Below are 25,651 nucleotides of genomic sequence, written 5' to 3' on the forward strand. Positions count from 1 at the left end.
CTATATTTCCACACTCAGGGCCACATTGCATTTAGCATGTAACGTTTCAGATCTCTCAGCTCATCTAAAGGTCTGCTTTCTGTCCCAAACAGTGGTGGAAAAAGCACTTAGATTTTTTTTTACTTAAAGGCCCGCTGACACGCCCCGAAATTATATTAGTATGATACAGTTTAGGTCACGTGGTCTCTCTGAAAACGGTCTGAAATAGTCTGAAACTCATGTCACAGTGTAATCTGCCCCTCACCCCTCAACAACAGCTGACCAGTACAGTAAGTAGTCTAAGTACAGTCAATTCATTTGATTATCATAAAAAAATATTAACTAATATTGTAAGATGACTTTTTAAAGGTGTCAGTACCCCTTTAAGTAAAAGTATCAATACTGCAATATGAGAAATACAAGTAAAAGTCTAGGATACAAGATGTAGCCTACAGTACTTGAGTGTATGAAAGTGTTGGCATCAAAATGTACTAAAAGTATAAGTAAAATAGCAGATCTACAAGCTGGAAACAAAACAAGAACAAAAAGAAAATGTTCACATGTTCAATATCTGAACATGGAACCACAAAAAGCTGTAGAAACTAGAAATACCATTATGGGGGTGAACTACTGCTTTAACTGGAGCCGAGTGTGGCCGAGGTTTTAGACGAGCGCGCCCGAGTGATGCCCGAGTGATTGACCGAGAAAGGCCGACTTTAGCCGAGTGATCGCCCACTGTCCCCCCTCCCCCTCCTCTCCAGCTAGCAGAGCAGCTAGGATAGGACAGGACAGGACAGGACAGGACAGTAGGATACTGGACAGACAGGGAAGGATCGAAGGACCGGAGCCTCTCCTCTCCTTCTCCTGTCCTGATCATAAGAACACAACCCTCCATCCCCGGCCTGGATGTAACAGAGAGGGGGGTCTCAGCCAGGAGGATCACGGACCACCAAACCAACCAACACGGATCAGGGATTATCAGGGGGTCCGCGTCTGTTTCAGAGATGTTGGAATGGATGGACTACTACTAGCATATCACTGCTAGCAGCGAGCGACCGAACACTGTGGAATATTCATCTGTTTGTTTAGTGTTTACTTGCTGCTCTGGGCTCCACTATAAGGATTATAGCAACACCTACCTGCTCCTGGAGGCTACAACACTAACACGTTGCTAAAGTTTAGGTTATTTGGGTTTTTATCTTTGTGAAGTATTAGTATTTTTCTACTTTATGAAGTGTTGAAGTCCAGCGGTGTCTTTTTCTCTCTGCTAACTTTCTCCTCCTCCTCCCCAAGAAGGTAGCTTTAGCTTCAGCTAGCCGGCTAGTTAGGCTAAAGTTAGCATGCTAAGCTAACTAACTAACTGAATCCCAGAGGTTTTTAGCTTAGCAGTTAGCTTAGCCGTTAGCACCGTTAGCCCCGCCGTTAGCATTAGCATGCTAAGTGCTTCGGTCCACGTCAGCCCGGTGTCTGCACTGTAGAAAAAACACCACAGCTGCTGCTTCCACTGTGTTGTTGTGGATTTATATCTTTATATTTGTTCATTTTAAAGGTGGAATGAGGTAGTTTTATTACTGTTGGAGGATGTTGTCTTGTCGTTTGTTTGTGTGTCGATGAAAACAAGCAGGATAAACAACAAAAACAAGTCACTTTAGTAGTTTCTCTTAGTAAAACGTAAAGCTATGCAACAATCCTCTTGATGTTAGCCTGGCTGTGCTAACACTGTGGATGGATGGATGGATGAGGATCATCTGAGGCCTTAATGGACTCCACCAGCTCTCCTCCTGTGGCTGAAGGACTCTGAGCTGAGCTTGGATGACAAACTGTGGATTATATTAGATTTTAATAACCTTGGGCTGGGCTGGGAGAGCTGGATCTGTAGATCTGTTGTTGTTGGATTATACTTGTGGATCTGATTGAAGAGAGGGGGGACCTGAAGACAACCCTGCAAAGGTGAGAGGAAAAGAAGCTAAACAAACAAACACACATACACTGTCTAAACTAAAGCAATGCTTCTCAAACGTTTGATTGATTGAAGACTTCATTCGAAGTTTGCATAGGAAAAGGTACAGTTTCACGACGGTACAGTTCACTGGTACAAGGTCTACTGAAAGGAGATCCTAGAAAAGGGGGAAACAATTTAAAAATAAAAACATACAGTAGGTAAATACAAAGAGGGGTCGGGGAGGGTAGGGCTGGGATCTGTTTGTTTTTACCAGTTGTGAACGGCTGCTGCCTGTAAGTGGTTTTTCAGGGCAATTTTAAAGGATGCTAGTGTGTCATTTCAAGGTCTTTCCTTAACTCTGACATCTGTACAAATGGAACCAAATGGACCCATTGGGATCAATTTGGTTCCATTTGTACAGATGTCAGAGTTACAGGCTTGTATTGGTCAATTTAGTCCCCCATAAAGTCCCTGGAATCCACTTTGAGAACCACTCTAAGCCCCCTTTCCACTGGCCCAACACCACACCACTCCACACCACACCGACCAGTCTTGTGCCAGGTTTTCCACTACAAGAACCTGGGTAGAGTGGTGGGAAAGTGGTACTAAACGTGGTACTAAAAAGTATCCACTCTAGAGTAGGTCTGAGCTAGGCCAAACAGGGCCAAACACTTCATAGTGATCACTGATCACTGATCAATGATCACCTACTGACTTTTCATTTAGACCACCAGGATATAGTTGCAATACATGATAATAGATTATATTTTGTTATAACCACTATTATAATCTATTATAGTTGTCATAATAATACATTAATACTTTATAGTGTATTATAATCACAGTTATAATCCATCCGAACAGAAAAGTCCTATCTGATTGCATTAAACAACAGTCACTTTGCCACTCGACTTGCCATTCACTGTAATGCACACGTCACGCACACCCTCTAGTCATTCAAAGGTTATGTTAAAAGGATAACACAAAAAGCCCTGGGGGAGCTTGTATCCATTGTGGTCTGTTGTACTCAATTAACCAGTAATAACATAATATGATACGATTAATTCATATCGTTAATAAAGGGCTGATCTCAAGTCATATCAGAGTGAATAATTATGTGCCTGGATGGTCTTGGCTGTCATCACATCTTAGTGACTTTATGATCATTGGTGGCGAGCTGATGTCCTCGTTTAATTGCTCTATTATTCATACTGCCTTATTAATTATTAATCCATGGGTTTAAGCATCTGAAAACGACCCCAACAACTGATGGAATACTTTATTAAAACCTAAACAGCAGGTGGTACAGTCAGAACAAAAGCATAAAAATAAATATCCTGTCACAGGGCTTGACATTAAAGGAGCTATAGTCAACTTCTTCATTGTAGGTGTACATCCTAGTCTACAGACTAGGATGTAAACAAAGTACGGGCCCTGTAAATGTAAACAAAGGGCCAAAATGATTATTTTATCATTATTTTACGCTTTTTGTGGTCATTTTTTAATTGAAACACATATATGAAGCTTATTTTTTTATAAAATATTTTCGAAACATTATTTTTATTTTAGCATCCGTTTTTCAAGAAAAAGTTGACTATAGCTCCTTTAACTTTTTGAGGTACATTTCCCATTCACTTGTCTGGGCACAAAAGTCACCGGATATAAATTTGAAATTTCACAGTCATTTCTTTTTCTGTTTTATTTATTTATTTATTTGACAAATAAATAAGACCCCCCTTCACTCCACAGTCCACAGTCTGCATGTAGCACAAAGCTGTCACAGAAAAAAGTGAAATCAACAAGAGCCACTTGTCCAACGGACAAGTACATCTTTAATGAGGTTGTCCATAAAGATGTATTAGTTGTCCCGGGCAACAGGACAAGCCTTGATGTCATGCCCTGCTGTGGACTTGTTTCCATTGTGTTCCTATGTATTCAATTCATCAACATAGCATAAACAATAACACAAATACAATACATCATCAACAATCACACACATAAAACACTGTGCACAGAGTAGAAGGGAAAGAATTGGCAAAAGGTCAAAACTGTAGGCAGTGAATGAAATGCCATCACTTTTCTATCAATTGATTGATTATTCTATTAGACAAAAACAGTACAAGTATAGTCAATACAATTGAAATGTAGTACAGTACACGTACAGTTAAACACCCTGCCTAAAAGGAACATTTTTACGTTCTTATTCATACTACTGTTTAATTATCAATCTATAGCAGCGGTCTTCAATGTTTTCAGGCCAAGGACCCCTTTGCTGAGAGACAGATGAAGCAGGGACCCCCCACTATATATTGTATACAGTGAGATTACACATTTTAATAGATTTCTTAGACAGCGTACTATAGGCATGTTTGACAGCACTGCCATCCGTGTATGTTGGATTAATGTTGTGTATTTCCAGACATGTAACCTAGTCTTAAACTGTCAATACTTAGTCTGCTCTTCTTTCCCCTCTACACCAAACCTCTTTTGGCTAATGTTCCACTCAGAATAGGGATGCTAGGGTTCAAGTGGTTAATGTAAATAACTTGATCTTATCACACAATGATTTGGCGGCCCCCCTGTAGTTACTCTGAGGATCCCCTAGGGGTCCCGGACCCCCTGTTGAAGACCCCTGATCTATAGTTTAAGCATCTCAATTTACAATTCACACCAATTCACCCTTTAGGGATTTAGCAGATGCTCTTAATCCAGAGGGACGTACAATAAGCAAGAACAGGTATTGTCAGTCTATAACATCTCTAAAGGACAACCTTTTTACAACAAGGGTTCATATTTTAATTTAGATTGTAATTAGAGAAAAGAAAAAATGAGTGTTAAAATGTTTTTATTTACTGCTTTGAGTGCTTTCTATTGTTTTAGCCATTTTAATGACATTGATTTCAGTGGATGGGGTATTTGCATGTAAGTGGCTAAATATGTCTTTTTAGATATAATAATCCCATTACCAGGATGAAACACAATCTTTCATGGTCAGATGTGACTTATGGGGGCTGGTAGTGTTACTGTAATTAGTGATAAAGAAATTGACAGATTCTTGTGTCTAAAAAGACACATTTAGGCACTTGCAATGCACACATGCCCCCCATGGACTGAAATCAAAGTCTTTAAAATGGCTAAAACAATAGAAAGCAGTAAATGAAAACATTTTAACACTCACATTTTCTTTTCTCTCATTACAATCTAAAATATGAACCCTTGTTGACTGTTGATCTTTACATCTTGTCAATAAGTTGGACCACTGGACCTGCCATCTGTTAACCCCCCCCGCCCCCCCCCCCCCCATACCCTCTGATAAACATTGTTCTTGGATGGCCTGACCTCGTTTTGGTGCAAGTGCTTTATTGTTTTCATCCAGTCCGCTAACACGATGGGTTAACCCATTTCAGGCCTAGAATTATTGAATGCCTTAACTATTGAAAAAATAGCAGATATACAAGCTCACAGCGTGGCACCGAGTGCCACGCTGCGAGCTTGTAGATCTGCTATTTATGAAAAAAGAAAAAAATCTTGAACCTTTGTGCAAGTCTTTGAATATTTTTGACCCGATTGTCCTCTAAATCCTTCTTCTAAATCAGTGGTTCTCAATCTTTTTCATGTCAAGGACCCCCAAAATTACATGCCTTTGGCCGCGGACCCCCATCTCAAAATATGTTGTTCCAGCAGGGGACCCCCTTAGCTCAGAGAGAGATGAAGGAAGCAGGGACCCCCCACTATATTGATATTGTATAGAATTATGTTGCAGATTAACCCTTTTCATAGATTTCATAGACGGCATCATAGACCTGTTTGACAGTGCTATCATCACCGTTGTGTTGGATTCATGTTCATTAATTTTCAGACATTTAACCACTTAAACCAGGGTTCCCCAATTAGTAAGGGCCGAATTATTGCGACCGTCAGGTCACAGTTACTATCACAACCTCCACCGCCTGTCTGTCCGTCAGTCAGTCTGTCTGTCTGTCACGTCACGTCACACTTTTGCCCTACTCATATCTCCGCCATCGTTGCCCCTATCCATGTGAAATTTTCCACACAAAATCCTTGTCTGCTAATCCACAACCTCCACCCTTCCAGGGACGCAAATCGGTACACGGTATGTCTACACTCATGTCTTCTACATGGATCTGTCCCATATAGCGCCACCTTCAGGCCGATTTTTTAAAACACATTTTTGAACACTTCTCCTACAGTTTTTGCCCTAAAATCACGCAAATCGCTACACAGTATGTCTACACTCATCTCATCAACATGGATATGTCCCATATAGCGCCACCATCAGGCTGATTATTTTTAACACATTTTTGGACCTAGAATCACGCTGCGACCTGACGGTCGCTTATCCCCCGATTAGGGAGTCTTACTGGTGTCTAGGGTACCAAGCCGAGGGCCACAGCATTGCAGGGGCGACGGTGGCGTTCCCGCTACTCCAGCGACAGTTCAGATATCGTCGTTGTCGGTTGAAAATCTTGTATGTCCACAACCGTTTGTTTCGCATTTATCATTTTACAAATGATTTAAACTAGTGAAAACAGCCGATCTACAAGCACACTTGTGTGCTTGTAGATCTGCTGTTTTCACTACTTTTGTGCAACGGCCATGTATGATGAAGCAGGGCTTTACTTTGCAAAAGAACATACAAATTTGGAGATACAAGGTTTCCACCCGACAACGACGATATACTAGTGTTGTTGCTGCTCTTATACCACCATTATTACTGGGGTTGGTGGGGGCCAGACAGTAGCCCCCCGCAGGCCGCAAATGGCCCGTGGGCCGCCTATTGGGGAACCCTGACTTAAACCCTCAATATACTCACACATGAACATTTGCATTCAATCAAACCTCTTTGCCTGAAATATCAGATCTACAAGCTCACATAGATCTGCTATTTTAGGCTAATGTTCCCCTCATAAATTCTCTTTAGGAACTCTAGGGTTCAAGTGGTTAATGTTAAAGTTATCACACAGACATTTGGTGGCCTCCCTTTAGTAACTCTGAGGACCCCCTAGGGGTCCCGGACCAGACCCCCTGTTAGTTGTTGAGGACCCCTGTTTTAATGTTTAATTCATTGGTAAGGGGGCCACAGCTATTAGGACATCTACAGTAGAGAGTGTGTTGGTCACTGAAGTGGACACAATGACTGATGAAAGAAATGCCCTTTGGCATTGTACTGATGCAAGGAATACTGTGTGTGTGTGTGTGTGTGTGTGTGTGTGTGTGTGTGTGTGTGTGTGTGCGTGCGTGTGTGTGTGCACACGCAGGGGCATCACGAGGGGGGGGAAGTGGGACTGAGTTACTAGGGCCTAAGAGGCCCCCCAGACGAGATGCGATTTTGCTTGAGATCAGAACTCGGAGCCGGGGGTTTATCGGTGTTCATTTCAAACGACAGCGATCCTCTGTCTTATATTCGGGCCCGGTATATCCCGCTGTGCCAAGTGAAATATCTGAGACCATTACAAATGAGCCAGATATCCTGGATGACGACCCCTAGCGATCTCGGGCCAGAGTTGATTGGGGAAAAAGTTTTATTTTATTTTTTCTGGCAGTTGATTGAATAAAGAAACAAGGCTCCAGCCTCGGTTCTCAAACTATGTGTCCCGACCCAACGTGGGGTCGCGGAAGGTGCCATGGGCTCGCACATTGACGACCATACTACTGTGTATAACGTCTATTTGCCCTTCAACTATAAAATATATATTGTTTTTTATGAGACACGCATTGTAATTAGGCTATGTTCCCAAATCCATTTTATTACCTTCTGTTTGCATATGCAATGAGTCCTGCAGTGCTGCCAATCTGTTGAAGGTGAAAATCATGGAGGTTTTTTAGCGAGGTGAAACGCCATCAAAAGCCACCTCGAAGATGCAGGTTGGAACTCACTTATATGGAGCTCAAATTAATCATTACATCATTGCGCGAAACTAGGCCAGATAAATAATTAGCGCATCAGTTCCAGGTGGTGGTCCGCTCTCAAAAGTGGCCAAGCTTCTCATCATTGAGAATGCTTGCAGGTGTGCATGTTCAATATAGGAAATTGCCCATTACATCAAAGTGAGCCTTTCTCCGCACAAAAAAAGAAAGAGAGGTTTAAACTTGAACTCAGTCTGTGACTGTCCCACCTTAAGCGCCTTCAACCAACACTGTCAGAGTAGCACTTGTATAGGTCGATGTAGAACCCTTTTAATTTATTAATATATTAGGCTGAGTCGTGAACCTTTTTCATGTAATATCCATCTTCGCGTTCGTTGATAGCCAAAAAAGCAGATACAAGCTCACAATGCATGAGTATGATGACATTATATGAATAATAATGTGGCATATAGCATCAACCAGCATTTTAACGGCAACCAGCCAGACATTAAACAGACATGAGCTTAATCAGCTAATAGCAATTATGAATGTCCAAACCTGCGTGCAGTCGCAGAAAAAAAAAAAGTTTAACCTCTCGCTTTTTTTTACTGTCCCACCACCTCATCCAAGCATATAGAATAGGGACAGGCCTAGGTTCCTCAATATCATTTAGCTGGGGTCCCCCTGGAACTCCCCAAGGACTGGCGGTCCTCTTTGAGGACCAATGAACAAACTGACAGCACGAGAGGCGCAATGATGTGCCCGCAGCCCGCGCGTAAAAGTAAAAAAAAAAAAAAAAAGGAATGCAATGGAATGTCTCTGACTTTGAGTATTACATTATATGAATAATGTGGCATAGTAGCATCAACCACCATGATGATAGCCCAATATATTATCTTTTATAAATATAAAAAATATATATTATATATCCCCATGTGTTGTCGTGGGGAAAGGCTTTCGTGAGGTGATAGAATAGGCCTACACTGCATGCCTTGTCGCCAAATGACTGCGCAGAAGAAAAAATGGAAAAAAAAGAACGCTATAGGCTATAACGTTTTTGAACAAGTGATTACAACATTTTAGGGCCGCCAACTTCTTGTAAGATACAGGCTCTCGGCTAGCTAGGCTCTCGCTGCTGCGCGCCCGTCACTGCTGAAGCAAACTGTAACCTGATACTTTGGTGACGAAAATTGCGTAGGAGACACTCTGGGGAAAGATTTGCATAGCAAACCCACACATTACTTTTCTACAAAGTGTACATCGTGCGAATACAATAGCTTCAGGAGAAGCTGCTAGGAACATTGGGGTAAAAATGCGCGATTTTTGTGCAAAAGGTGGAGTCTTTAGATGCAGTGTAAATGTGATTCTATCGCGCAGGATGCTTAAAAATACTTAAAGAGGGTCGCTGTGGGTTATGGCTGCTGAGATAAAAGTGTAGGCTATTCTATTGTGAGGTGACAGCATAGCCTACACTCTGCGCAGCATAAAAAAAAAGGGAGGAGGTCAGGAGGATCTGGCTTCATATAATCTGAAGCAATCCCGTGTGCTCATTCAGACGACAATAATTGTAAAGGATTCCTACCCGATGACCCGAGAATATCAAGCTTTTTTGATATTCTCGGGAGAGCTTCCGACGAGTCCCGAGGCCATAAAAATCCCATTAACATAATCCGATCGTGTCGGGGTACCGTACAAACCCAAGACCGAGTCCGGGGCCGACCGAACGATTTTCCCGGGGGATCATCCCGACAATCGGCCCCGGGGAATCGGCCCCGGGCTCGGCCCAGTGTGCACGGGCCTTAAGGTGTATGTGTGTGGGGGGGGGGGGGGGGCTTAATTATTCTATACTTTAGCTATTGAAAAATAGCAGATATACAAGCTATATAGGGTGTGCCAAATGTAGTTCTAAGAGCGGCCATTTCTTGGGTAAACACAGCCTTACACAGGTGTTCTGATTGGAGTAAAGCATTAGTTCTATGCAATGCAAATGTGTGCAAATCTTTGAATATAGCCTAATGTATTTTTAAGCGAACATTTGTAACTCAAATCTTGCTTCTGGGGAATCCCTGGAACTCAATATTTGGAGATGGGGGTCCGTGGCCAAATACATATCATTTTGGGGGTCCTTCACATGAGAAAAGTTTGAGCACCACTGACATAGAGAAACATAGGTTTTTCAAAAAACCTTGGAAGGATTTGAAATATTCAAAGATTTTCATGTTTAAAAAAAGAAATAGCAGATCTACATGCTCGTGTATCTGCTATTTTTCAATAGCCTCGATGCGACACCCCTGACACTGCTGTGCGACACCCCTGTGTGTGTGTGTGTGTGTGTGTGTGTGTGGGGGGGGGGGGGTCCTCCCATTATGCAGCATATTGTTGAGTTGTAAATGTCCTCATAGGTATGTTAAATCCAGCTCACATGATGTGTGTCAGTCGCGTGATTCAAAACAACGGCGGAGTTCGGCCAGTAGAGACGCCCCTTTACTCTTTGCGTGTGTGAGCTTAACAACACACACGCATATAACTAAAGCCTGCACTTGACACTTTTGTGCTGTGCTCAAAATAAACTTGACACTTCTACTTTGAAAGGCCTCTCATTTTATTTATCTTCTGTGCTGGGTGTTTTTTAATGGGTTGGCATGGTACAAAAGAGAAATTAGAATTAGTGAAAACGGCTCACAACACACTTTGAAAAGATAAAAATATACTGTCTTGTTTTGTTCACCACTAGAAAATGCAGACATAACTTAGAAGATATAACAGCCAAAAATGTAATACAGTTGTAAAACATGGGCTGTAGGAAACAATTAAGGAAACCATAAAATGTGAATTAACGTTCATACTCAGCATTTCCTTAAAGCTTATTCGAATTCGCCTTTACTTTAACATTAAAACCCGAACTACTGTCATACTCAAGATAACTTATAACTTATAACGTGTCGGGTTAATAAAGTAACGCGCTACGTGCCTGACAGAGATGACAGCGTCCCCACCCGGGTGCCGCCACGGGCCAATCAGAGGCAAGCGGAACGAGAGGGGCGTCTCCACTGGCCGAACTGCGCCGTTATTTTGAATCACGCGTGTCAGTCTGTCTACAGTGCAGGCCCTGGTCCAAGCCCCTTAGGGGCGGGTACGGGTAGAGAGTGGTTGTAATTCCACATAGAGCATCACAGTGAGGTGTCAGAAGTAAACAGCCCATTCATTTACACCATAGGGGATTTCATTATCAGCCATACAATCGTAACAATTCAATGAACACTTACCAGTAGGCTTGTGGTTGTAAAATGGTTCTACATGCTCCTGTAGAACCCCCGAAAAGATGACGATAAGAGCGTCCACAGAGATGAAAATCACTACATGTCAGGCCATATGCTGGCCTGGATAACTAAACTGAGCTGATTTAAGGGATATATTTCAGGAAACAAGTGTCATTCGCAATGCATTCTGGGAGTGTAGTTTCCACAATTTTGAAAATAATGATGTACACAGTCTTGTACCCTGCCCTTTTTTCAGCTTTCTAATTAATCGTTGCATGCAAACATAGTGTTTATTGTCATGATTCCTCTCCAGCCGAGGTGGCTTTGTCAGAGGCTTAGAATACATTAAATAAATACTTTATGAAATGTCTATGGAAGAAATGAATGGGGAAAACGCTTCAGACACCAGAGTGAAGACGGGGTGGGGCTTCAACTGCGAAGCTCTATGGGGTGGGCGATATGGAACAATACACCATCACCATATTCTTATCGTGATGGTGTATGTGTATCGTGATAAGCTGTATCACAATACACAATCCTATCACGATTCTTTTTCATGACGGTTTTATGGTTGTTTTTCAAGTTACTTATAGGTTAGTCAATCTGAGGTTTTCAACATGTTGTTTGGATGACTCTAAGGATCATAAAAAACCTTGAACCATTACTATTGCAATTTCTTTTGGGTCAGGCCCTTTTTTTGCTTAGATTGACTGGCCTAACCACCTAGTACAACGTAACAAAAACTAAAAGGAGTAACAGACCATTTAGACCAGTGGTCCTCAAAGTGGGGATTGTAATCTATGAAAAGGTTGTGGGGGTCCCTGCTTCATCTCTCTCTCTCAACTAAGGGGTCCTTGGCCTGAAAACGTTGAAGATCCCTGGTCTACACACTAGGTCAATGTTACCTTGGGTGACTGAGCCTTTTTTCACCCCATAGTGTGTGCATGGCTGCGTGTGTGTGTGTGTGCGTGTGTGTGTGTGCGTGCGTGCGTGCGTGTGTGCGTATGTGCGTGCGTGTGTGCGTGTGTGTGTGTGCGTGCGTGTGTGCGTGCGTGCGTATGTGCGTGCGTGCGTGCGTGCGTGCGTGCGTGCGTGCGTGCGTGCGTGCGTGCGTGTGTGCGTGTGCGTGCGTGTGTGCGTGCGTGCGTATGTGCGTGCGTGCGTGCGTGCGTGCGTGCGTGCGTGCGTGCGTGCGTGTGTGCGTGCGTGCGTGTGTGCGTGCGTGTGTGTGTGCAGCATGATATCTGAGTGCAGGGAGCAGTTAGTTATCCATTAAGAAGCCTTCCTCCTTTGTCAGGGTAATCGTCTGCTTTTCCTTACCACTCATTAACAGCTGACTCCCCTGTGTGTGTGTGTGTGTGTGTGTGTGTGTGTGTGTGTGTGTGTGTGTGTGTGTGTGTGTGTGTGTGTGTGTGTGTGTGTGTGTGTGTGTGTGTGTGTGTGTGTGTGTGTGTGTGTGTGTGTGTGTGTGTGTGTGTGTGTGTGTGTGTGTGTGTGTGTGTGTGTGTGTGTGTGTGTGGATGAGGTCATTGTCTTGGTCTCTCCTAAGATAAGATAATATCCATGCCATGAAGCCCACAGGGGTTAGATCAGTCCACATAACAACATCAGCAGCAGACAGTGACCATTACAGAAAACTAAAAAAACAAGAGCAACAAGAACATAAAGTAAATGATAAAAGTATGCAGCTTAAGTGTACAACTACACTTTTACACAACGATTAATTGTCACTCAAATAATTGCGATTAATGATTTAATTGTGTTTTTATCGTTGACGATTACATTTCTGAAGTTGCACATGGCAGATATGACACATAACCTAAACATACAAAGAAATTACTGACGAATTTGACAACTTTATACTTAAAAAAGAACATTGATAGTGGAAATAGCCGATCTACAAGCTCACAACGCGTCGCATCGCAACGCGTTTGTGAAAACAAAAAGTGAGAAAAAGAAGAAGATCGTTACGGCCTCGGTGCGTCGATTCGCCAAAATTTGGCGTTTTAACATCCCTAACCATATCCCTTATCATAAAAATACACAGATTTTAGACTATATTTGAGTGTATATATCCACCTCTTTCCGCGGGAATTTACTGGAGAATGTTTTGCACCACACTTCCGGTTAACAGCAGACATACAAGCTCACGTCGCGTCGCAGATGCAGCCGTTGTGAGCTTGTAGATCACACTCGGCTGCGGCGCCGGAAGCTCCGTCCAATTTCTGCGCAAATGCACGATGGGATGTTGGAAACTTGTGGATACAGTATGTAATTCTCATTCTCTCTCTCTCCCCTCCAGATGATGTGCGAGGTGATGCCCACCATCAGCGAGGCGGAGGGTCCGGGCGGGGGCGGGGGAGGGGGCCGGGGGTCCGGCTCCCCCCTGCAGAGCGACTCTGAGGGTCACTTTGAGTCCCTGATGGTCTCCATGCTGGAGGAGAGGGACCGCCTGCTGGACACACTGAGGGAGAGCCAGGAGAACCTGGGTCTGACGCAGGGCAAGCTGCACGAGGTCAGCCACGAGAGAGACTCCCTGCAGAGGCAGCTCAACACTGCTCTACCCCAGGTAAACACCTTTAAACCACCTTTAAACCCTTTAAAACCCCTTTTAAACCCTTTAAAACAAGCTGCACGAAGTCAGCCACGAGAGAGACTCTCTGCAGAGGCAGCTCAACACCGCTCTGCCCCAGGTATGCACCTCTGAAACACCTTTAAACCCTTTAAAACACCTTTAAAACCTGCAGAGGCAGCTCAACACCGCCCTGCCACAGGTATCCTCTGAAACTTCCAGACAATCAACAATCAACCAACAATCCCCCAAGCGAACGTATGCTCTCTCGCCCCCAATATTTCCACACATAGTATATAGTCCTTCATATAGACACAACCATCCCAGTCAGCCCTTATAGTATACTCCCCCTTATAGACACAACCATCCCAGTCAGCCCTTATAGTATACTCCCCCTTATAGACACAACCATCCCAGTCAGCCCTTATAGTATACTCCCCCTTATAGACACAACCATCCCAGTCAGCCCTTATAGTATACTCCCCCTTATAGACACAACCATCCCAGTCAGCCCTTATAGTATACTCCCCCTTATAGACACAACCATCCCAGTCAGCCCTTATAGTATACTCCCCCTTATAGACACAACCATCCCAGTCAGCCCTTATAGTATACTCCCTCATATAGACACAACCATCCCAGTCAGCCCTTATAGTATACTCCCTCATATAGACACAACCATCCCAGTCAGCCCTTATAGTATACTCCCCCTTATAGACACAACCTGCCCAGTATGGGGTTCTTTGAACATTATATGTAGGCAAATCTAAATTTTCTCGTCTAGCAGGACAGCAGATGGCATTATGATTTGGGGTTGAACGTCCGATATCTGAGGAATGCCTGGAGGGAGTCTCCTGACATGGTGGCACAAACATCAGTTAGACCAGCCTAGTATGAACTGATTAGAACTGAAGTAGAGACCAGCCTAGTATGAACTGATTAGAACTGAAGTAGAGACCAGCCTAGTATGAACTGATTAGAACTGAAGTAGAGACCAGCCTAGTATGAACTGATTAGAACTGAAGTAGAGACCAGCCTAGTATGAACTGATTAGAACTGAAGTAGAGACCAGCCTAGTATGAACTGATTACAACTGAAGTAGAGACCAGCCTAGTATGAACTGATTAGAACTGAATTAGAGACCAGCCTAGTATGAACTGATTAGAACTGAAGTAGAGACCAGCCTAGTATGAACTGATTAGAACTGAAGTAGAGACCAGCCTAGTATGAACTGATTAGAACTGAAGTAGAGACCAGCCTAGTATGAACTGATTAGAACTGAAGTAGGCAGGTCAGAGGTCAAGGTCACTGCGGCCTCACACTGCGAAGACTGCATTCCACAAATTCCTTCCATGTGTTCATTATTACCCTGTATAAACTAGACTGTATGAGAGACACTGTATGAGCTAGACTGTATGAGACATACTGTATAAACTACACTGTATGAGACATACTGGACAGACTGTATAAACTAGACTGTATGAGAGACACTGTATGAGCTAGACTGTATGAGACATACTGTATAAACTACACTGTATGAGACATACTGGACAGACTGTATAAACTAGACTGTATGAGACATACTGGACAGACTGTATAAACTACATGAGACTGAGAGAGACACTGGACAGAAGGATGTAGACATGGTCTCAATCGGCAAAAGTAGCAGATCTACAAGCTCACAATGCTCCCGTGCTGTTTGCTCATTTTTCTTAAGCCCAAAGAACTAGTCTGGAATACAGTTCCTCACTCTGTCACCATGAGTCAGAGGTGTGGCACTTCATTCATATATCATATAGAACTATTTAAGAACACTGTTTCATCTCTATATACATTTTAGAACTGCAGCCAGCGGTTTTTGTTTGGTAGACAGACACGACCAAATGCAGCACTCCAATTGGCTAGGACTGATCACGTGGCACACAGAGTTCCTAACCGGAAGTGCGTCTGGCGGTCAAATATGTCCGACCGGAAACGTGCGCTGCGGCACAATTGTTCCGCCACAATAGTTCCCCCCCCCCCCCCCCCCCCCCCCCCCCCAATTTTTTTTTTTTTTTTTTCAAAAAACTTTTTCTTTTTGAAAAAAAAAGTTTTTTAGTAAAGAAGCGGGCGTGGACTCTAGATGTGAGCGGGCCAAAGGCCCGCGAACCTCTAGTTCACAATACATTTCCTCACTATCACCATGAGCCAGAGAGGTGTGTCTCTTCATTGATATGATAGGATTAGGATCTCTTGGCAACACGTCAAACAAATGCATAACATGTGCATCAAAGTTCTCTGTTCCCAGACTGATTTCACTCATTTAGATTCCATAGACAGAAGAAGCTGTCTTCTATGTTCCATGTTGCACAGCGGAAATAGACAATCTACTTCCTCTATAGTCTCGCGTGGCCAGACTGTTGCCTCCGCGATTTGGTCAAATGCTCCCGGCATACAGTCTGGCAAACCGGAATAGAAATGATGAGCGCGAGATGAAGCGGAAGTGAAGCCTCCTCGTCACTTCCGTTTCCGTCTCACATCGCACACATTTATCATTATATAAATAAAAATCATATAAGCATGTTTAGCTTGCTGCTTATCAGAAATGAAATTTTAAAATATATTTTCTTGAACGGTAATGCCCGTTTCCATTACTCGCCGTTAGGGAGCTGCTGTTCCAGACTCTATATAGTATTCAGAGATTGTGGAATAGTTGTCTGGCTACGTGAGACTACTTCCTCTACAAACCTCTAACTTCGAACTCCATTTTAACCCTTTAGATTCATAGAAAACACCCTTCCTTGGTTCTGATATTGTCCTTCTAAAGTTATGTGTGTGGGGGCCGGGGGGGGCTGTGTTTTTTCAATTACTTTTTTTGTTTTGTGTATTTTCTATATATCTTTCAGAAAATGAAGAAAAGGGATTTAAAAAGAGAACACGTCCCCCTTGCACATTAGAAGGACGATTGATATCTGTTACCAGAACCCAAGTAGATGTTAAAATGACCCCAAATATCCTTTTTATCCATACAGTGATAATGCAGACGGTTTAATCATGACCTCTTACTAATGTATCAGTGGCACGTGCCCATCGGGCAAGTGCAGGTCATGTTCTACTTACCCAAAGGACATGCCCACTTGCCCGAAAAGTAAATCGCCCTTTATAAAATGATAGGTAAAATTCTAATTACTTATTCAATTTACTTATTTTCTGGCTGTGTGATTAACAAAATGTCATCCCTAATTGTTTATCCAAATACCTATAGCTATGATGATTAAATATGACTTTGGTTTCACACCTATTTTATATTTTTAAGTGTAGCAACAGTGTAAAAACAGCACATTAAAGGTAAACCGTGCTTGTATTTTACATTCCACAGACCAGAAAACAGAGTACTCTGGCACTCGTGTTTAGATAGATATCTTGTGTTGTGTTTATAGACGGTTGTGTCCCCTCTCAAATGAGCACTTGCCTGCCTGGTCCGGTCGGGCAACCTGAAAGCAAACTTCACCTGCCCCGAAAGTTTTATTTACCTGCCGGGGGCCAGGTGGGCAAGCCTTAGTGTCAATGCCTGGAGTCCTATGGACGTTTCATGATTGTCTTGACGATGGTAGTTTAATATCATCACCTGTTTACAGTGGTTTGGGTGTTCTATGGTTGTATTATTAATAATACTAGAAGCTGGGCCGCCCTTCGGGCGGCCCAGCGTCTAGTCGGCGACCTGGCCAACTCGGGAAAGATGTAAATAGGGAATGAATGCGCCGCCCTTTAATGCAAACCCTATTATACCTGTTGTCATAGGACCCGTTTTGACCATCTGTTTGCCTGTATCCATTTATGCCCATATTTGGAGATATCTGTATCTGTCTGTCTGCGGCGTCCATTTTATGTCCATATATGGAGATCACTGCAGATATAGTTCTGGGTCCATTTTATGCCCATATATGCCCAATTGCCCATATATGGAGATATCTGTCTATTTGCGTCCATTTTATGCCCATATATGGAGATCTCTGTATCTGTCTGTCTGTGTCCCTTTATGCCCGTATATGGAGATCTTTGTGATTCTGCGTCCATTTTATGCCCATATATGCCATATATGGAGATATCGCTTTTTGTTTGTTTCTTCTTTAAGCAGAGAGATCTCAGTCTGTGTCCCTTTTATGCCCATATATCTCTGTATCTGCCCATATGCCCATATATGGAGATCTCAGTCTGTGTCCCTTTTATGCCCATATATCTGTCTGTGTCCCTTTTATGCCCATATACGGAGATATCTGTTGGGTCGAGGCTAGGCCCCTGTATCTGCCCATATGCCCATATATGGAGATCTCTGTATCAGTCTGTGTCCCTTTTATGCCTATATACGGAGATATCTGTCTATATATGCCCATATATGGAGATCTCTGTATCTGCCCATATGCCCATATATGGAGTTCTCAGTATACGGAGATATCTGTCGGGTCTAGGCCCCTGTATCTGCCCATATGCCCATATATGGAGATCTCTGTATCAGTCTGTGTCCCTTTTATGCCTATATACAGAGATATCTGTCTATATATGCCCATATACTGTATGGAGATCTCTGTATCTGCCCATATGCCAATATATGGAGTTCTCAGTCTTATGCCCATATACGGAGATATCTGTCGGGTCGAGGCAAGATGCCCCCTGTATCTGCCCATATGCCCATATATGGAGATCTCTGTATCAGTCTGTGTCCCTTTTATGCCTATATACGGAGATATCTGTCTATATATGCCCATATACTGTATGGAGATCTCTGTATCTGCCCATATGCCCATATATGGAGTTCTCAGTCTTATGCCCATATACGGAGATATCTGTCGGGTCGAGGCAAGGCCCGGCACTGCAGTGATGTCACAATGAGTCAGCGCTTGCGCCCGGCACTGCAGTGATGTCACAATGACCGATTTTGCGCCGATTTCCTCCGGAACAGCCTGATGTCAACAATCAGCCCCGCATAAGGAGATTCCGAACGTTTCGCGCCGGTTAGGGAAAACCGTGCGTCGGGTCGGGTCGAGGCCCGGCACTGCACTCCGTGCCGCGGCGGGGAGCGCGCGTGCCGAATCTGAAGCCGGTGGGACGAACGGTTCTCGAGATACGCGGATTACAAACACACACGCAGAGACTTCTCGCATTTATAGATAGATGAGTTTCATTATGACCTATAGAGTGTTCCATGTCTGTCCTCTCTACTCACCTGTGTCTGTTATGATAACATCTCAGGTTTCCTCTGCGTTGTGAACCTGATGTTTAAAGGCCCGGCGTCGGGTTTCAAACCCTTCTTAATGATGCATTAGAGGCTGCTGAGCATCAATGGTGGCTTTGGTTGAACGGACAACATAGTGGACACAACGTCCACTTTCAAAACACACCGTCCAATTTATTAATCTTACACCTACAGTTGTGCTTGAAATGATTCAACCCCCTCTGACAAATGTGTTCATTAGTGTAACCACTGTTCCTTTGACTTAGAACTTGTCAACTATGCTGAAAACTGTACTTTTTGGAACATTCTGTGTCTTTGCAATTGTTTTATATCCTTTTCCTTTTTTTTACAAAGCAATAATCTCTTCTCTGAACTTTTCTGACCATCCCTTAGACATAGCCATGTTTCTAACTGCTCTAATCACAGTCAACACATCAACAAACCTCTAGTCAGGCCATCTGATGCAACTATTTAAGCCCTTGATTAGTCGATTGCAGGTGATTACAGATGTTTTCAGGTGTAATTAAGAGTTGAATAATTGAAAGTGAAAGTGGCGTTTAAAGTGGCATTTGGCATTGAATTTGGAAAAAGAATGTTACTTTTGAGCTATTTACATTGTTCTTGTATGATTTATTTATTTCACTCAGTTGAATACTTTTGAGCACAACCGTAGATTTCTATAAGAATGAAACATAGTGACAACAACGACGGCTCACATTGCAGGTTATGACTTCTTATAGAATCCAAATGTGGAACTTTTGAGCTTTTTTGTTTTGTTCAAATGCCAATTAATCATCGTCTGTAATGCAAACACTCTGGTGTAGCGGTTTCACCCTTTAATTGTTTAAATGAAACTCACCACACTGGTACCAATTTAGTTGTTGTTGGTTAAAGTTGAAGCTCTATTTCTAATAGTAATCATTGCTATAGAGTGTGTGTGTGTGTGTGTGTGTGTGTGTGTGTGTGTGTGTGTGTGTGTGTGTGTGTGTGTGTGTGTGTGTGTGTGTGTGTGTGTGTGTGTGTGTGTGTGTGTGTGTGTGTGTGTGTGTGTGTGTGTGTGTGTGTGTGTGTGCCGAAGTGACAGCCGTGCATATAAAATAAAAGACCCAATCTGTCTGTAGAGGACGGTGCAATATTGGAGTTCATCACCATTAAATACCAGTAAGATAAGCGACCATCAGGTCGCATACACAAACTTTAGAAGGCAATGGTAGCCAATCAGGAGGGAATATGGGAAATGGGACAGATCCATGTTGATGACATGACTGTAGAGATAGATACTGTGTACCGCTTTGCGTGAAGTTAGGGCAAAATCTGTCGGAGCAGTGTCCAAAAATGTGTTTTGCGAAAGTTGGCCTGATGGTGGCGCTAGAAGAGGGCCATGTGAGAAATCAGGGCTGGAGGTTGTGGTTTGCAAGTCAAAGTTTGGCATGGATCGGGGCAACGGTGGCACCTGACCGGGCCTGTGTGTGTGTGTTCTCTGTTGGCTTGCCAGCGTTCACTTTCTGCTTCGCTGGGCTTGGGGGTTGAGTCGGTCGCTGTACCGCAAACCTAGCAGATAAATACATATTGTGGTTGTAGGTTTGCTTCCACAGCTAAAATGGTCACATTCTAGAATCCCACAGATTATTGCCAAATGCAGACAATCCTTTATTTTGAAAGGATTCTTCTCGGAGCGGTTCTGAGGCTTATGGGGGAATGACATCCACAGATCATCTTCCTCTGATGTCACACCAAAACATCAGTGATGTCACGTGTTTGAGACACAGGTAGAGCTGTGGTTTTCAACCTTTTAACCCATTCAGAACGGGTACACATTATAGTGTATATATTATTATTTTATGCTTTAACTATTGAAAAATAGCAGATATACAAGCTCACAGCGCGGCACCGAGTGCCGCGCTGCGAGCTTGTAGATCTGCTATTTTTGAAAAATCGTGAAAATTCGAATTTTGACCCGATTCTATAAGTGTCTTTTGAATCCTTTGTTTCTATGTCAGCAATCTGGCCAGCCATCGTCAAAGAAAAGGTCCTTTTCACTTCACTGGAGCTCAGTTAGTCTGTTCTTGAGAGACTATACTATGTCAGTGGTTCTCAAACCTTTTAACGTGAAGGACCCCCAAAATGATATGTATTTGGCCACGGACCCCCATCTCAAAATATTTAGTTCCAGGGACCACCCAGAAGCAAAATTTGAGTTACAAACATTCACTTTGAAAATACATATATTCAAAGATTTGCACGTATTTTCACGACTTTTTCAAAAATAGCAGATCCACAAGCGGCACCGAGTGCCGCGCTGTGAGCTTGTATATCTGCTATTTTCACTGGTTAAAGCATTCAATAATTCTAGGCCCTAATGGGGTTAAATTGTAACGAAGTGAACCCTAGTTTGTGTGGTTTGTATTGTTCTAGGCCTGTGAACCTTTATGCCAGCTAAATTAAACCTGTTTTATGTTAACCTTTTAACTGAAGTTATCAGGGTTGTAAGGTCAGATATCTTGGACAATATAATGTCCAATCAGACAGCATTGGTCATGCTTCAGTTGACATCACATTCACACACATTTTTGGACACTACTCCTACAGATTTTGCCCTGAAATCACGCAAATCGGTACACAGTATGTCTACACTCATGTCATCAACATGGATCTGTCCCATATAGCACCACCATCAGACCCATTTTTTAAAACACATTTTTGGACACTGCTCCTACAAATTTGGCCCTAAAATCATGCAAATCGGTACACACTTGCTCTACGCTCATGTCATCAACATGCATCTCTCCCATTTAGCACCACCTTCAGGCCGATTCTTACAAACACATTTTTGGACACTGCGCCTACACATTTTGGCCTAAAATCACTCTGCGACCTGACGGTCGCTTATCTCCCGATTAGGGAGTCTTACTGGTATATTAATGGTAATATAGAGACTGGGTCTATAGCTGTGTGTAGGGCAGGGTTCCCCAATTAGTTCTCCCCAGGGCCGAATCATGTCTAGGGTACCAAGCCGAGGGCCACAACATTGCAGGGGCGACGGTGGTGTTCCCGCTACTCCAGTGACAGTTCAGATATCGTCGTTGTCGGGTGAAAATCGTGTATGTCCAAAACTGTTCGTTTTGCATTTATCATTTTAAAAATGATTTAAACTTGTGAAAACAGCCGGTCTACAAGCACACAACGCGCGAGGCGTTGTGTGCTTGTAGATCTGCTGTTTTCACTACTTTTGTGAGACGGCCTTGTATGATGAAGCAGGGCTTTACTTTGCGAAAGAACGTACACATTTGGAGATACGAGGTTTCCACCCGACAACGACGATATACTAGTGTTGTTGTTGGCTCTTATACCACCATTATTACTGGGGTTGGTGGGGGCCTGACAGTAGCCCCCCGCGGGCCGCAAATGGCCCGCGGGCCGCCTATTGGGGAACCCTGGTGTAGGGACTAGGGATGGTGCTATGCTAGCCTGGCTGGCTCTGTAGCTGCTGCATGAGAGGCTAAGAGACGCGATGTCTGTCTGTGTGATTTCATTTCACACTCAAATGTCCTTTGAGTTCCCTTTTAAAGGATAGGGTTAATATCATCAGTGTGTTTGCTTCCTATGATATACTGTATTATATTGCATGATGGCACCAACCTCACAGATGATTTTATTACTGACAAAATGTCACTGTGGTTAAACGGTTCAAGTGGACAGTCCTTTTAGACCCTACTGAAAACTAGGCACTCGCAGTATGTTCATCAGGTTTTATCTGTATTTGTTTATTTACCTAAGTCCGTTCCACATCAGCGTCACTGTTGCATCCCTGACGGTTCATTCATCAGCTGGACTACAACTTCTTGCATCTTGCAGTGGTTCTCATCCTTTTCAGGCCGTGACCCCCAAAATAACATTTTTCTAACTGGGAACCCCCAACCCTGACAAGCACTAAGCAGGGGTTGACACTAAGGTCTCAGAGGCACTTGCCTGTCGGGAAAGTACAGCCAGTCATGTTCTACTTGCCCAAAGGTCATGCCCACTTGCCCTAAAAGTAAATCGTCCATTATAAAATGATGGGCAAGATATTAATTACGCTCAATATAACACTTATTTATTTTCTTTCTGGGGCTGTGCGATGAAAAATGGGCACTGCAGAACAGTGTTGATTTCGTCGACTAAAACTATGACGAAAAATGTTTGTCGACTGCGTTTTTTCACTGACAAAAACTAAATAAAAACTAAATAAAAACTAATCTGTGATGACTAAAACTAAGACATATATTGACAATTTCGTCAACAAAATAAAAACTAGACTAAAACGTTAGGGAGGGACTGGTGGAGAAGAGAGTCTTTTTATGTTTGGTTGCTCTCAGGTGTTGCGTGCTGAAAATAGCCGATCTACAAGTTAACAACACGTCGCAGTGCGGCGCGTTGTGAGCTTGTAGATCTGCTATTTTGGTGTAAAATCAGTAATTACGATGCCATCAATGCCCGCCAAAATACATTTTAGTTGACAAAATCAACTGTAGATTTAGTCGCCTTAAAACGTATGATATTTAGTCGACTAAAATTAGACAAAAACTAAAACTTTTCAGGTGACTAAAATATGACTACAATTAAATGACATTTTATTCAAAAGACTGAGTAAAACTAAATCAAAATGTGCTGTCAAAACAACATTGCTGCAGAAAGCAGTTCCAAGTCAAACAGTGATCAGATCAGATTACATTTGTGTTCTGAGCTGATGGTGTATAAACACCAACACGTGACTCTGCTGTTCTGTGTTTACCAGCGTTTCAACAAGGTCATTGTTGTTGTTTTTAGTTTAAGGTCTTTCTTGGCAGGACCGTTTAATCCCAGTGAGAAGACATTTCTAAAGCTGTCCATGAGATTTAATATGCGATGACTCAGTTATACGTTTTTAACTGGGTTGAAAAAACTATGTTCCCACGGTCATGAAATTCCTGGAAATATTTTGAAATTAGAAAAATATTTTTCCAGTACTGGAAAAGTTTTGGAATTGATCAAGGGTCCTGGAAGGACCTGGAAAAAAATAGCTATGCATTGTCTTTGGTTATTGATTTTGTTAATACCTCTGAAATGACAAATTAAACATTGGCCACATTGTCAAATATTAGAGGCAGAAATTGTGAAAATAGCAGATCTACTGCGAGGCGTTGTGAGCATGGAGATCTGCTATTTTCACAATAAAACCGTGTTATACAAAATTCCTCAACTCTTAGTGCTCGTCAGGGTGGGGGGTCCCCAGTTCAAATATGATTATTTCGGGGGTCACAGCCTGAAAAGGTTGAGAACCACTGGTATACACTACCTGTCTTTGGGCATTGCGCATAGGAGTAAGCGGCCTGTTATTGAGCTGAATTATTGTTATATAGTCCTGGAAATCGGGTTAAATATTCTGGAAAAGTTTTGGAAAAGTTTTGGAAATTAATTGGTTAAGATGTGTGGGAACCCTGTCCTTTCCTTTTTGACCCGTTAAAACCGGGAAAGCAGCTGTCATTTTGGATTTTAGCTTCTTTATGCTGTCAGATTTATTCTTTTGAATAGCAGATATACAAGCTCATAGCGGTCACGTCGTGCCACATTATGAGCAGGATTGTAACTGCTGATTAGTTTCTTTCAGTGTCCTCAGAGAGAGGTTGTAGACAAGTCTTTTCTTTAAAGGACAACAAGGGTTCATATTTTAGATTGTAATTAGAGAAAAGAAAAAGTGAGTGTTAAAATATTTTCATTTGCTTCGTTTTATTGTTTTATTGTGTTTTACCGTGCTAAAATGTGGGGCATGCGTACGCATGGGGGCATGCGTACAAGTGGCTAAATATGTATTTTTAGACACAATAAGCCTGCAGTTTCTTTAATGCTATTTACAGTAACACTTCTAGCCCCCATAAGTCACATCCAACCATGAAAGGTTGCGTTGTATCTTGGGAATGGGCTTATTCTGTGTAAAATGACATATTTAGCCACTTGTACGCATGCCCCCAAACACTGAAATAAGAATCTCTAAAACAATAGAAAGAAGTAAATGAAATCATTTTAACACTCACCTTTTATATTCATTAATTACAATCTAAAATATGAACCCTTGTTGTAAAAAAAAAAAAATGTTCTGTTGGCAATCATGTTTGTTTCTACTACCCTTGAACACATAATAATATAATATTATAAGGGGGAAAAAAAACACCACAAGGATGCAACTGGGACGCATCATCAGTGATGTAGCCTGGGGTCGACGGGTGTTTCGGGTCTCCCAACATCATACACCCTCGCCCAGGTGACCCAGCCGGGGTTGATCAAGTCCTGACTTACGTCCCAGTAGCTATCCACGATCAGTCCTATTAGGGAAAGACCAGGGTCACTCAATAATATAATAATATAATATAATATAATATAATATAATATAATATAATATAATATAGTTTCCACTACCCTTGAACACATGATAATATAATAATAATATAATATAATATAATGTTTCTACTACCATTGAAGGCTTGAACACAGCCTTTGTTGTCCTCCTGTTTCCCTGTGAGAAGAAACGGAGGCCTGGGCTCAGTGTAAGCCAGCTGAATGTGTGCGCGTGTGTGTGCGCGCGCCGCACACATGTAGCTTAATGTAGCTCTGAGTCTACTGATGGAACTACAAACTGCTCCATTTTAGCTCTGACAGACCTTTTTTTTTTTTTTTTTGGTCTGAACATGTTACTGTTTTCCTTGTTATAGTAACAATAATATCTCCTTTTTACTCTGAGGATCCATTTGATAGACCCAAGGGGTAGAGAAACAGCCATTAGAACATGGAGGGTTCCCAGTTGG

General features: G+C 42.6%; 1 protein-coding gene across 1 annotated transcript in view; it reads left to right on the forward strand.

Moving 5' to 3' along the window:
• Positions 1 to 798: 798 nt before the first annotated feature.
• ppfia1 (PTPRF interacting protein alpha 1) overlaps positions 799 to 25,651 on the forward strand; it is a 127,997-nt gene continuing 103,144 nt past the window's right edge. The window contains 2 exon segments of the mRNA XM_080730418.1: positions 799 to 1,929; positions 13,352 to 13,618. Coding sequence (XP_080586544.1) covers positions 13,352 to 13,618 — 267 coding nt within the window. The 5' untranslated portion in view covers positions 799 to 1,929.

The sequence above is a fragment of the Nannobrachium achirus genome, assembly GCF_963921795.1.
Source record: "Nannobrachium achirus genome assembly, chromosome: 7".
NCBI classification, from domain to species: domain Eukaryota; kingdom Metazoa; phylum Chordata; class Actinopteri; order Myctophiformes; family Myctophidae; genus Nannobrachium; species Nannobrachium achirus.